We start from the raw sequence: 15,189 nt of genomic DNA on the forward strand, positions 1-15,189 counted from the left end.
TGGAAGACTGGTCTCTAACCTTGTTTTGGTACCCCCCCCCCCCTCCCCTACAACGGAAGGGCCAGGATTTTTTTGAGGTCTGGGAAAAAAAAGGAAAACCCTTCTTTCTGTCCCCTGCCTTATCTAAAAGGTCTGACAGGACAGATACAAACAAGAGCTCCCCCTCACAAGATATTGCACAAAGTTTGGATTTACAATTATAGTCTCCAGTCTAATTCTTAATCCACAATGCTCGTCTGGCTGAATTAACCAGGGCCCTTGGTATAAATGCTTTTTTATCTGGACACTCCCATTCCCTGGAAATTAGCTGAGAGATAGTTTTATGGACCGGAAAACCTATCCGCTTTTTAATCTCCAGGCCTTTAAACATAACATCCTGGACAGATGTTTGTTCCTTTGCTTCCTCCATCCCCATCGATGACCTGACTGCTTTTATTAAATGGTCAGTGTCTTCCACCAAAAATAAGGGCTTGCCAGTGGAATCATCATCCGATGACCTAGAGTCATCTTCTGTGGGGGTACATAGAAAGAAAAAAAACATCAGTATAGGTGGGGGGGAACAATTCAGGAGATCTAGAAATAACAAAAAAGTACCTGAACCAGAGTTCACTTCCACAATTTGACCTTCTTCCTCCTTTACCTCCAGTGGAGCAGAGGATAAGGCCCCCAGCTGAGAGAGGTATGGGTGGCCGGTAATAACCCTTTTAAGGAGGCTTCAATCTGACTTTAAATTAAGTCCTGCATCTGCATAATAATGGATGAAGTCTCTGCCGCTAACAGTCTGTTAGTGCAGGCTAAACAGTTTGGCTTCTTATAATCCAAGGCTAAACCGATTTAAAAAAAATGTAAAACATACAATAAAAATCAGGGTTTTAAATTAAACACCCCATAACCAAAAAAATAGAAAATAAGGTACCTGCACATAGCGCATTCCCTGTTCTTACTCTTTTTAGAAGCTTTACTAGGCACATCACCCTAATAAATACCCAAACTAACATTAGAAAAAAAGGGCATAGAGCTTTAAACAAGTTTAACACTTACCCCTCAGCCAGTAAATACCATAGATGGAAGTTTGGGAGAATCCATGCGATCCTGCTTGGAATGATCCCCAGAATGACTCATCTTCAGAGATGAACCCCCTCCTTGAAGTCTGCAGCACAGCTTGAACGGCTATCCAGCATGAACACAGGAGACGGAGTGAAGGAAAAGGAACTCCTTTTAAACCTCCCGTTCTGTAGTCACGTGACCTGGCGTCTGACATCACCTCCGGCCTGGACTTCCTCCTCCCAGTGCACAGAATGCCTGGTGACTGTGCCGGACCTGTCCCCACAGCAAACAACACAGGGAACCGGCCAGCAACACTGGAGCCCGTGACCCCGCACCAGCCACACTGGCCACTCAGGTGCAAACAAAAAACCTAGTGCAACTATGCGCAAACTGTTGTGCGCCGTGGCCAGAAAGGTAATACAGCAGCCATGGCGCATGCTAGTAGCAGGGACGGAGGGGGCCGGGAAAGGTGCAAAATTTCAAAAAAATCTCAGCTGGGGACACGCTAGAGAGCTCCCAACCAGGAGCTATTGGAGGCACTACTAACCCTGCAACCACAGGGATGCGACTTCTAGGCCTCTTCACCGTCACCACATCCCCATCAGAGACATGGACACTCCAGGCTTCCCATGGGGAAAGGAAACCACTGAGGCTAGGTAGGGCTGTGCTTCCTTTTATGATCTAGGTTTTCTGTCCCTGAGGGAGGAGTCCATCTCTCTGGTGGTGCTGTCGTGACGGGGTGGAAACAAATGATTCTTTGTCTGTCCCATTAGAACTTATCCCCTATACAAGCATAGGGTCTGAGTTTGTGGGTCCAACCTCTGAGATCCCTGGTAAGCTTGAGAACAGCAACCAGAATCTCCTGTGGGAATCAAACAGTGGTTAGACCTAAATAGTACAGTTAGTACTCTCTGTAGGAGCTGCCGAGGAGCGCACAGTACAGCACTCAATGAATGGAGTGGCAGTGTGTATGCATCACCGCTGTACCATTCTGACAGGAGATTTGGGTCTCCATTTTTGCGATCCTGTGGTCAGAGAAGAAGTTCTATATTGGGACAACCCTTTTAACCCCTTAAGGACCAAGGACGTACCGGTACGTCCTTGGTCCCGCTCTCCTGATATAACGCGGGGTTACACAGTAACCCCGCATCATATCACGGCGGGCCCGGCGTCATAGTGAAACCGGGACCCGCCTCTAATAGCGTGCAGCGCCGATCGCGGCGCCACGCGCTATTAACCCTTTAGCCGCGCGCTCAGAGCTGAGCCGCGCAGCTAAAAGTGAAAGCGAAAGTTGCCGGCTAGCTCAGTGGGCTGTTCGGGATAGCCACGGTGAAATCGCGGCATCCCGAACAGCTTACAGGACAGCGGGAGGGCCCCTACCTGCCTCCTCGCTGTCCGATCGCCAAATGACTGCTCAGTGCCTGAGATCCAAGAATGAGTAGTCATGCGGCAGAATCGTTGATCACTGGTTTCCTATGAGAAACCAGTGATCAATGATGAAGATCAGTGTGTGCAGTGTTATAGGTCCCTATGGGACTTATAACACTGCAAAAAAAAAGTGAAAAAAAAAAGTGAATAAAGATCATTTAACTCCTCCCCTATTAAGTTTGAATCACCCCCCTTTTCCAATAAAAAAAAAACCACAGTGTAAATAAAAATAAACATATATGGTATCACCGCGTGCGGAAATGTCCGAATGATAAAAATATATCATTAATTAAACCGCTCGGTCAATGGCGTGCGCGCAAAAAAATTCCAAAGTCCAAAATAGTGCATTTTTGGTCACTTTTTATATTATTTAAAAATGAATAAAAAGCGATCAATAAGTCCTATCAATGCAAAAATGGTACAGTTAAAAACTGCAGATCACGGCGCAAAAAATGAGCCCTCATAATGCCCCATACACGGAAAAATAAAAAAGTTATAGGGGTCAGAGTATGACAATTTTAAACGTATTAATTTTCCTGCATGTAGTTATGATTTTTTCCAGAAGTCCGACAAAATCAAACCTATATAAGTAGGGTATCATTTTAATCGTATGGACCTACAGAATAAAGATAAGGTGTCATTTTTACCGAAAAATGTACTACGTAGAAACGGAAGCCCCCAAAAGTTACAAAACAGCGTTTTTTTTTTTCAATTTTGTCGCACAATGATTTTTTTTTCCGTTTCACTGTAGATTTTTGGGCAAAATGACTGATGTCATTACAAAGTAGAATTGGTGGCGCAAAAAATAAGCCATCATATGGATTTTTAGGTGCAAAATTGAAAGAGTTATGATTTTTTAAAGGCAAGGAGCAAAAAACGAAAATGCAAAAACGGAAAACCCCCCGGTCCTTAAAGGGTTAAAGGTCCAGAAGTGGGATTTCATTTTCAACTGAATTATTTACAATAGATGAATATAATAAAGATAAAACCTTAATAATTTTTAACATGATGGTACATGGTTTATTTCAGTGAATATTGTTTAGTAAATGCAAAGACCCAATAGAATGAAATTGAAAGTTAAATCACAAAGACAAGCATAGAAACAGCAGGAAAAGAACCAGTGCAACAAGTGATACAAGCATTGTACCATTCTGTTGCTATTTTAATTTATGAACAACCGTAGTATCAGAAAACCATCAGCTGCCTGCACAGAAAGTTCAAGGAACTTTGTGAATGGATTAAAGGAGTATGCCCATCTCGCTGAAATAACATAGCTAGCAAGGTTACATCATTTTCCCAATTTCTATTTAGGTCAATGGGAGCTAGGCAAATTTTGCAACTTCCCCACTTCTGCTGATTTTGGCTTTCTAGTCACATACATGCTAAAGGTCAGGAAACTGAATTTATGAGCTGGAAATAACCCTTTAATATTGAACGCATTTTAATAGCTCCTGCTGGTTGTAAATGGCAACAGAAGTTAACAACGAAGCAAAACGAATCATACAGACCAGGGCTTAGATGGGTCACAGAGTGTGTATTTGTAATGGTGTTTAATATACTTTTAAGTTTATTGTTGTTTAAGCACTACTGCACTGGTGCTGAAATTACAGTCATACTGTATAATGTGTGCTGAAGCCATGGTAGTTCATGAAGAGGCCCAAACAAGAGATCACACAAATTTGTCTATGCTTCTTGTTGCACTAGTTCTTTCAATTAATGGGTAACATTTTTGGATTTGCACAGTAATACTCTGTGGAAAACACTGTTTATAATGCATTGCTAGAACATTTCATAGAGTAAAATATTTTTCTCATGATCTCAGGTTACTTTGGCTTAGAAGCTAGCACCAAAACATATCTGAACCAGAGCTCAACTTCGGTTTCAGTGGAGGACACTTCCATAATTTCCAGAAACCTAAAAATGAAAGAAAAAGGCACACTGTTTAAGATAATAGACTTCAGAATTAGAAAAATATTAAAATATTTGATCCATGCATTTCCATTAAAAAAATGTAAATAAAAAAAGTAAAAAAGGATGTTAACCAATGGGAAAGTAAAATAATGTAGGTGGCATGACTATCTTTCTTACAAGTAGATAATTATTTAGACATATGCTAGTTATTACTAAATTTGTGTTTTTTCACAAATAATTATTGAATGTATTAACTAAAATTTACACTAACATAAATGTTGGCCATTTTTATATTTTTAATTTGCACAGAAAAACACACTTACAATATGGCAGTAAAAATACAAATTATTTCTTTCATATGCATATCCTTTTTACATTTCTGTTCATATAGCTGTGTGAAGGTTTTAAATAGAAGACACAAAAACAGCAATTTTGGGGGGAAAAAAGTATGTATTTTATTTTTACAACATTTACCATATGTCACAATTTACATTAATTCTATGCTATAAGTCACTAAGCATACAAAATAAATATGTATATTTTATATTTTTATATTTTACTTGCATTATAAAATCAAATTTTTAACATAATCATGGGCTGTTGTGACACCATATCTGAAAGCAATTACTATCGTTCTGGAACTATGCAAAATGAAAGTAACTGAACGTGGCTTGCCGATGCAGAAGGATATGTGATCTAAGCGCCATGATAAATTGTGTATACTACAATTGCAATTTTAAACCCTAATTTTGTTGATCTCCAAGAATTACAAGTATGACCCAATAAGATTTAAAGAAATGTTTTATTTGCACTTTAGTACATGTAGAAAGAATTAATTAGATGTCCACCAGACTGACATCTAAGGCTGCTTTCACACTATAAAATTCATCAGTTAAAAGATCCGTTATAAACGTCCGTTAGAAAAGCTTTAAAAAAAAAAAAAAGGATGTTAAACGTCCGTTACAAAATCCCATTAAAGTCTATGGGATTTTTTGATTATCCGTTATGACCCACTATAGTCCGTCATGACTAACGGACGTTAGTTGTGACAGAAGAATTAATGGAACATGCTCTAATTTTTCTTCTATCACAAGAAACCGATAAATTAACGGCCATTATTTTTAACACTGAAGTCTATGGCAAACGGATGAGCCTTTATGTCATCCGTTTGCACCTGGTTTATAATATCAGTTATTACTTCTGAGCATGCTCAGAAGAGGTGACATCAGCAGACTCCTGCAGTGCTGAGGCACTACTACTACTCCCATCATGGAACAGACTTGTTTCCATGATGGGAGTAGTAATTCCCTGGCTGCGGGAGTCTGCAGACAGCTGTGAAGGCTATATTAGTGTTTGTACTACTACCCCATCATGAAACAGAGTCTGTTCCATGATGGGGGTTGTAGTACAGGGGCTGAGGGATTGAGACCCGATGTGATCCAAAGTTATTAAGCAGGGGAGTGGGCGGCAAGCCCGCTGCTGGCACTATGCAATGCTAATAGAAATACTTTTCATTCATAGTGCTGCAGAGCTGTATGTATATAGATGCGCTGGGGGGCAGACATATAGCATTATCTGCCCCCCCCCCCCACAGCGTTTCTATATACATATGCCGCCGAAGCGCTATGCATGAAAAGTATTTCTATCAGCAGCATCGGGCTGGCCGATGCTGCTGCTAGAATGCTTTTCACATATAGTGCTGCGGTGGCATCTGTATATAGATGCACTGTGGAGGGTATATTATTCATGCGCCAGCAGGGGGTATATATTTATGAATGCGCTGCGGGGGGCATATTATAAATGCGCTGGTGGCTAGATATATAGGCTATATGTCTATCCCCCCCCCCCTGCAGCGCTATATATCTTGCCCCCCACAGCACTTTTAATATACATATGGCCCCCGCTGCCACTCACAATGTTCATTTTAAAAACCCAGCGGGGAGCCCTGAATGGCTGGTACTTAGGAGCCATTCAGGGCTCCCCGCAGGGGATTAAAAAATGAAAGTTACACAATACATCGCAGGGTTGTGGACCATGCTCTGCTTAATAACTTCTGATCGCTATCAGCAGCGCATCTGCCGGCCGGTGCCGACCATTCAGGGCTCCTGACGGGGTATTTGAAAATAAAAGTAAAACACACTATGTACATCCAGGGGAACGGAGAATGCCACCCGCTCCCCTGGTTAATAACTTGTGATCGCATCGGGTCTCAGAAGTGAGACCCGATGCGATCAATCCCTCAGCCCCTGTACTACAACCCCCATCATGGAACAGGCTCTATTCCATGACAGGGGTAGTAGTACAAACACTAATGTAGCCTCCCCAGCTGTCTGCAGACTCCCGCAGCCAGGGAATTACTACTCCCATCATGGAAATAAGTCTGTTCCATGATGGGAGTAGTAGTAGTCCCGGCTGCGGGAGTCTGTAGGGCTATACATGAGGGATGTTATAACGGGCCTTAACGGATGAATATTTATTCAGCCGTTAGCACCCGTTATTTAATCCATTATTATACATCCGTTTTTACACAGAAAACGGACGTTTAATAACGGATGAATGCTCATAGTGTGAAAGGAGCCTAATTGTGCAGCAACATATAAAATGTAGCATAAAAATGAATACTGTATACCATATAAGGGCATACACAATCAAAGTGATATGCAAAAAGTATAAATATATAAATAATTATATGTGTGTCAACAAACCGCACTGGGGGACTGCTCTCTATATGACGCTCTGTATGACTCCACAAAACCCTAATACATTTCAGAGAACTATTTCAGCTGCTTAATATCACATTGTAATAATATCAAATATTTAGGGTTTTGTTTTATATTTTACTACTACTGCACAATAAAAGTTTACTTTTTTTCTCTGTTGACAGAACTGTGCAAGTACTTCCTTTCTTGAACTTTAGTTTTCATTGGTACAGTACACATGACTTTTAGATGATTTTGTATTTGCCATGTGGATAAAATAATTTTATAGTTACTTTAAAATAAAAATGTGATTTTTGTGTTTTTTTCCCATTTATTTTTTATACTTACAATCATTTATTTTTTACAATATGTATTAGTACCACTAGGTTAGGTGAACATGTGATCCTCTGACTGTTTATATACACTGTCAAAACCTAATAGGCTTCCATACCTGGCAGCCATTGTAAGGCTTTGACAATGGTACTCATTAGCACCCTGTAAGTGGCAGGACCGTGGGTTGATGTAGGAGGCCTCCTTCCTTTGTAAAACTCTTTAGATGCTGTAGTCACTTTTGAGTCATAAACAGCCAGGATAAAAGTAAGCTTTGAATGCAGCCATTGCAGTAGAAGCCTGCTTGTATACTATAGCCAGATTCTGCTGTGACTGGCACAAACTCAGCCGCTAAGCAAATACTGTATATGGCTGCTCACATTTAGGTACTCCTGCTCAAGCTACCTACATGTTTACTGAGCTGTGCGCGACAGGAGGTATCCAATTAAAAATGGCCCAAAATTTATCTGGGAGCTTCCACTCACTACTTACAATATTTACTGCTTTGGAGCTATAAGGTTACCCTTATCAAATCAGTATTTTATATTTAATATGACTCAAGGGGTAATAATGGTTTCCAGAATGGTATCCTTCATTTACTGCTTGTATAAATGTATAGACTGCAAATTGTATCTATCATGTACCCAATAAATGAATGCAGGGAAAGTCTATATACATATTACGTTATGCCCCTTCATGGAAATGGTAGACTAGAATATACTAAATGGAGACTGATGAACATAAATCTATAGTTTTTCATATAGTGATCTGTACCCTTCTTGTGAACATGTAGGGGAAGATGTATCAAAACTTGTCCTAAGGAAAATCAGATCGTTTCTTTTATTTTTCAAAAATGAAAGAAGTGATCTGATTGGTTGCTTAGTAACTTTTATATAAGATAACATATGTGTGTTTTATTTTAAATTCAAATAGATTTCAGCAAGCTTGTTCTCAAATCTCTGCTTTAACAGGTTACAGAATTTATTAAGGGGTGCAGTAAATAAGTTACACCCCACTGGTGTTTGACAGATTTTTGAAACAGTGGTCTGTAAAATTGAAAAATGTAATTTTTAATTTGCACAGCCCACAGTTCCAAAGATCTGTCAGACACCTGTGGTGGGGTGTAATTGCTCACTGTACCCCTTATTACATTCCGTGAGGGGTGTAGTTTCCAAAATGGGGTCACATGTGGGGGGGCTCCACTGTTCTTGCACTATGGGGCTTTGTAAACACACATGGCCTTCAATTTCGGACACATTCTCTCCCCAAAAGCCCAATTGTGCTCCTTCTTTTCTGAGCATTGTAGTTTGTCCTCAGAGCACTTTACATCCACATATGGGGTATGTTTTTACTCAGAAGAAATGGGGCTACATATTTTGGGGGCTTTTTTCCGATTCTGCCTTGTGAAAATGAAAAATGTAGGGCAACACCAGCATTTTAGTGACATTTTTTATTTTCACATCCAACTTTAACTAAAATTCGTCAAACACCTGTGGGGTGTTAAGGCTCACTATACCCCTTGTTACATTCCTTGAGGGGTGAAGTTTCCAAAATGGGGTCACATCTGGGTATTTATTGTTTTGCGTTTATGTCAGAACCGCTGTAAAATCAGCCACCCCTGTGCAAATCGCCAATTTAGACCTCAAATGTACATGGCACGCTCTCACTCCTGAGCCATGTTGCGCGCCCGCAGAGCACTTTACGTCCACATATGGGGTAGTTCTGTATTCAGGAGAAATTGCATTACAAATTTTGGGGGTATTTTTTCCTTTTACCGCTTGTGAAAATGAAAAGTATGGGACAACACCAGCATGTTAGTGTAAAAATTAATATTTTCTAGACTAACATGCTGGTGTAGACCCCAACTTTACCTTTTCATAAGGATTAAAAGGAGAAAAAGCCCCCCAAAATGTGTAACACAATTTCTCCTGAGTACAATTTCTCCTGATTTTGAGACCTAAATTGGGGTTTTGAATCCGCCACAAAAATACCCTACGGCATTGTTTCCCAAACGGGGTGTCTCCAGCTGTTGCAAAACTCCCAGCATGCCTGGACAGTCAGTGGCTGTCCGGCAATACTGGGGGTTGTTGTTTTTCAACAGCTGGAAGCTCCGTTTTGGAAACGGTGCCATACAATGTAGTGTTTTATTTTTTATTTTGTGTAGGTGTAGTGTAGTGTTTTTAGTGTACATTCACACAGGCAGGTTTACAGTGAGTTTGAGCTGTAGAGGAAAATTTGCCAAATCTCAAACCTACAGCAGAAGACTCGCTGTAAACCCGCCCGTGTGAATGTACAGGGTACATTCACACGGGCGGGGGGGGGGGGGGATCCTTCAGCTGTTGCAAAACTACAACTCCCAGCATGCACTGATAGACCATACATGTTGGGAGTTGTAGTTTTGCAACAGCTGGAGGCACATTGGTTGTGCAATACAGAGTTTGTTACTTAACTCAGTGTTTCGCAACCAGTGTGCCTCCAGCTGTTGCAAAACTAGAACTCCCAGCATGTACAGTCTCTCAGTGCATGCTGGGAGTTGTATCTTTGCAACAGCTGAAGGCACACTGGTTGCAAAACACTGAGTTAGGTAACAAACTCTGTTTCGCAACTAACGTGTCTCCAGTTGTTGCAAAACTACAACTCTCAGCATGCCATTCGAATGTCCATGCATGCTGATTGTTGCAGTTTTGCAACAGCTGGAGGCACACTGCTACAACTCCTAGCATTCCCTTTGGTAGTCTGTGCATATTAGGAGTTGTAGTTATGCAACAGCTGGAGGCACACTGCTACAACTCCTAGTATTCCCTTTGGTAGTCTGTGCATATTAGGAGTTGTAGTTATGCAACAGCTGGATGCACACTTTTTCATAGAAAAAATGTGCCTCCAGCTGTTGCATAACTACAACCCCCAGCATGCACAGACAACCAAAGGGCATGCTGGGAGTTGTAGTAGGAACTCCAGCTGTTGCAAAACTACAACTCGCAGCATGCCCTTTGGCTTTGCATGCTGAGGGTTGTTGCTAAGCAACAGCAGGAGGTGAACAGGCCTCACCTCCTGCTGTATTCTGCCGCCGGGACCGCCACCGCTGCTGCCACTGATCCTGCTGCTCCTGTCGCCACCACTGCACCAGAGGGGACCCCTGCCAGACCAGAGAAAGCTAGGAGACCCCCACCGGCCCCGATCGCTGACCCGATCACCGCCTAGCAGGGTCGTGATTGGTCGGTCATTCCGACCAATCAATCATGTGATCGTGAGGCAGTGCCCGCACCACCTCACTCCTGCTGGGTAAGGGTGAATGGGGCTGTCTCGGACAGCCCCATTCACCCTTTTTTTCTGGGTCACCAGAGACCCGATCGACCTGGAATCTCTGCGACAAGGGGGGGGGGGGGGGCCTCAGGACCCCCCAGGGATTTGCACGGGGTGCCTGCTGATAGATATCATACCCATATGCCCTCAGTCCTTAAGAACTTTGAAACGGGGGCATATGGAAACGCTTGGCGTCCTTAAGGGGTCAATAATGGTCTGAATCACTTCTTGGATGGTGTACTTTACAGTATTATGTACCAAGAGGTGGGTTTGTGGTGGGTGAGCTAAAATGTCTATTTCAGAATATGCTTTCTAAAATTGCGACTCACCTCCCCCCCCCCTCTCCACTCACTAACCCCCTCCCTCCTCCCATCAAGTATGAAAGAATATCTCAAGATGGCTCCCGAACAGGGACCACACCCTTGGATGATTAGGCCACGTAATGACGAGAAACACCTGCAGATGGAAGAAAACAATCACAAGGACAGTTATTCTTGACATATCGCTTTGCACACGGCAGATTGTTACAAGATTATATAAACCTAGAAATTCCTAAAATAAACAGGAAGTAAAATTTATCTGAACTGCGTGTTAGAGTGATTTCTTTCTCTCCAGCATATGCTGATCCAGATACCTAATTAGGAGGGGCAAATATTCATCTAATACCGGGTCCGGTTGCAATTCATTTCAGGTTAAACAACAGAAGTGCATAACATGCCTACAAATTTGTGCCAATTTCAACCTATTACACGTATTGCACCTTCTTATAAAAGTATTCCTTTTACAGCAGTATTTATAGAGCTTCTCTAATATACATTACATTATCATTTACTTAATGAGAACTGTACCTTAAGGACATGTCAAGTGTTTTGATTGATCTGGGTCTCAGTGCCAAGACCCAAATTGATCAGAAGAATGAGCTGGGAGAAATGAGCAGTATTGTTCACTCCCTGACTTGTTACAATCTTTTTCTCCTGATCGATTGGGTCTCAGCAACAAAACATATGACATGAAACACTACAAGATATTAATCATGTGCATATTGCATATGTTTATTAACCCCTTCCCGACTTATGACATATCGGTACGTCATGGGTCAGGTGAGGAGAATATGGCGCAGACCAGCGTCATAACCGGCAGATCCCTGCAGGTAATGATGGACATCAGAGCTGGCTCTGATGTCCGTCACTGCAATGGTTAAATTCCGTGATCAATAGCGATCACAGCATTTAAACATTAAATGCCGGTAATCCCTGGGATCTAGGGGACCCGGCTGCAGAGGGTTGCCGCGGAAGAACAGAAACTTGCCCATCTTTCCCGGTGCTCAGTGGATCAACGATAGCTTAAAGGGGTACTACCGTGCTGACAACTTACCCCCATCTAAAAGGATAGGGGATAAGTTGTCTGATCGCGTGGGGTCCCGCCGCTGGGGACCCCCGTGATCTCGCACGCAGCACCCCGCTCTCATCAGGCCCCGGAGTGAACATCCGCTCTGGGTCTGATGACGGGGCCGGTGATCGTGATGTCACAGCTCCGCCCCCATCTGACGTCACGCTCCGCCCCCTCAATGTAAGTCTATGGCAGGGGCGAGACAGCTGTCTCACCCCCTGCCATAGACTTATATTGAGGCAGCGGAGCGTGACGTCACATGGGGCGGAGCCGTGACGCCACGATACTTGGGCCCCATGATCGGCAGTCATCAGACCCAGAGCGATGTTCGCTTCGGGGCCTGATGAGAGCGGGGTGCTGCATGTGAGATCGCAGTGGTCCCCACCTTTTTTTTTTTTTTTTTTTTAATAAAAACTAAGCAAAAATTAGCAAAGTTTGATATGATTTAACCTGTTAAGAACGGCGGGCGTATCCATACACCCCCGTTTTAAAGTCCTTAAGGACTGAGGGCGTATGGATACGCCCATGGGAATTCCGGTCCCCGCCGCTAGCCGATTGGGGACCGGATCGTGATGCCTGCTGAAATCATTCAGCAGGCATCCCGGCACATCGCCGAGGGGGGTCCTGAGACCCCCTCATGTCGGCGATCGGAGAAAATCGCATGTCAATTCAGACATGCGATTTTCTCCAATTCCGGGCTGATCGGGTCTTTGGTGAACCGACCACCTGGAAAATAGGGATGATCGGAGTTGTCAGTGACAGCCCCGATCATCCTAAGGGATAGGAGTGAGGTCGCAGTGCTGCGATCTCCTCCTATCCCCCGCCATTAGTCAGAACTGGGTTCTGACCAATGGCAGCGCAGGACAGGGGGTTGCCCACCCCTGGATGTCAGGCAGAACGGGGGGGGGGGGGGAGAAGATTGAGTGCTTCACCTGAGGACCAGATGCGTGGGGCCCGGCGATCATTGCAGACATCCAGGGGAGATCACGGCTCAAGTAGGGAATCGATGGTGGGGGGAGAAATGAAAGTGAAAGTAAAGTGATCTTTACTGCTTTACTGTGGCAACCACTAGGAAGGCCGGACTGCAACTCCCAGCATGCCCAGACAGCCAAAGGCTGTCTGGGCATGCTGGGAGTTGTAGTTTTGCAACATCTGGAGGGTCACAGTTTGGTGACCACTGTTACAGTGGTGCCCAAACAGTAGCCCTCCAAATGTTGCCAAACTACAACTGTCAGCATGCCTAGACCGCCCAGGCATGCTGGGAGTTGTAGTTCTGTAACATCTGTCCCTTCAGATTTTGCAATTTTCATGAAATTTTTGAAAATTGCTGCTCTACTTTGAAGCCCTTTAATTTTTTCAAAAAGTAAAAATGTCCATTTTATGATGCCAACATAAAGTGGACATATTGCATTTGTGAATAAAAATAAAATTTACTTGGAATATCCATTTTCCTTACAAGCAGAGAGCTTCAAAGTTAGAAAAATGCTAAATTTAAAAATTTTTCAAGAAATTTGGGGATTTTTCACCAAGAAAGGACGCAAGTAACGCCGAAAATTTACCACCAAAATAAAGTAGAATATGTCACGAAAAAACAATCTCAGAATCAGAATATTCGGTAAAAGCGTTTTAGAGTTATTAACGCTTAAAGTAACGGTGGTCAGAATTGCGAAAAAGGGCTCAGTCCTTAAGGGGTTAAATTGCACTGATCCATAGAATAAAGATAACATGTCATATTTACTGTATTGTGAACCCTGAAGAAATTATTGCCCCACAAAATTCGCAATTCCATATTTCTTTCAATTTTGCCTAACATATATTGTTTTTCTGACTCCGTAATAAGTTATATGATAAAATAAAGTATGCCAATGAAAAGTACCACTTGTCCCACAAATAATAAGCCTTTGTTAGAGGTAAATGGTTATGGCTGTTAGAATGTGAGGAGCAAAAAAACGAGAGGGGGAAAAAAAATAAAAAATAAACACTGGGTCATGAAGGGGTTACCATGTATTACCACTTAGACCTATAGAAATAAAAACCAAGAACAAGCCCGTAGGTAATGGCTGCTCAGCTTGAGCAAGTAAATAACTTGCATATCAACCCACCAATTAGGATTACAGAAATAGACTACAATATGTTGGTAGGACTTGTTTCAGAGAGCAGATGAACAAACACTAATAATACAGCTAACTGGTTCCTGCTACATAGCGTTTCGCGGCACATGAACAACACGCCACTAATTTTAATCTGATTCGAGCCACTCTCATTGAACAGGTAGCCAGAGATTTAACCACTTAAGGACTCAGTGTTTTTAAGTTTTTGCATTTTCATTTTTTCCTCATCACCTTCTAAAAATCATAGCGCTTTAAATTTTGCACCTAAAATCCATATGATGGCTTATTTTTTGCGCCACCAATTCTACTTTGCAGTGACATTAGTCATTTTACAAAAAAATCCACGGTGAAACGGTAAAAAAAATCATTGTGCGACAAAATTGAAGAAAAAATTTAATTTTGTAACTTTTGGGGGCTTCCATTTCTACGCAGTGCATTTTTCGGTAAAAATAACACCTTATCTTTATTCTAGGTCCATACAGTTAAAATTATACCCTACTTATATAGGTTGGATTTTGTCGTACTTCGGAAAAAAATCATAACTACATGCAGGAAAATTTATATGTTAAAAATTCTCATCTTCTAACCCTATAACTTTTTTTTTTTTTTTTTCACGTCCGGGCCTGTATGAGGACTCATTTTTTGCGCCGTCTTCAGAAGTTTTTATCGGTACCATTTTTGTATTGATCGGACTTTTTGATCGCTTTTTATTCATTTTTTCAGGATATAAAAAGTGACCAAAAATACGCTATTTTGGACTTTGGAATTTTTTTGCGTGCGATTTAATTAACTATATATTTTTATAGTTTGGACATTTTCGCAGGCGGCGATGCCACATATGTTTATTTTTATTTACACCGTTTTTTTTTATGGGAAAAGGGGGGCGATTCAAACTTTGTTAACTTTTTTTTTTTTTTTTTTTTTACTTTTTTTTGCAGTGTTATAGCTCCCATAGGGAGCTATAGCACTGC

At 42.0% G+C, this 15,189-nt stretch overlaps 1 protein-coding gene across 4 annotated transcripts in view; it reads right to left on the reverse strand.

The window, feature by feature from the left end:
• Positions 1-3,469: 3,469 nt before the first annotated feature.
• The window catches only part of LOC130284277 (putative methyltransferase DDB_G0268948), a 148,689-nt gene continuing 136,969 nt past the window's right edge, over positions 3,470-15,189 (reverse strand). For all 4 annotated transcript variants that reach the window (XM_056534479.1, XM_056534480.1, XM_056534481.1 and 1 more), the window contains one exon: positions 3,470-4,389. In XM_056534479.1, the coding sequence (XP_056390454.1) occupies positions 4,299-4,389 (91 nt within the window). In that variant the 3' untranslated portion in view covers positions 3,470-4,298. The remainder of the gene's footprint in view (positions 4,390-15,189) is intronic.

This window comes from Hyla sarda, chromosome 8, assembly GCF_029499605.1.
Source record: "Hyla sarda isolate aHylSar1 chromosome 8, aHylSar1.hap1, whole genome shotgun sequence".
Lineage (NCBI taxonomy): Eukaryota > Metazoa > Chordata > Amphibia > Anura > Hylidae > Hyla > Hyla sarda.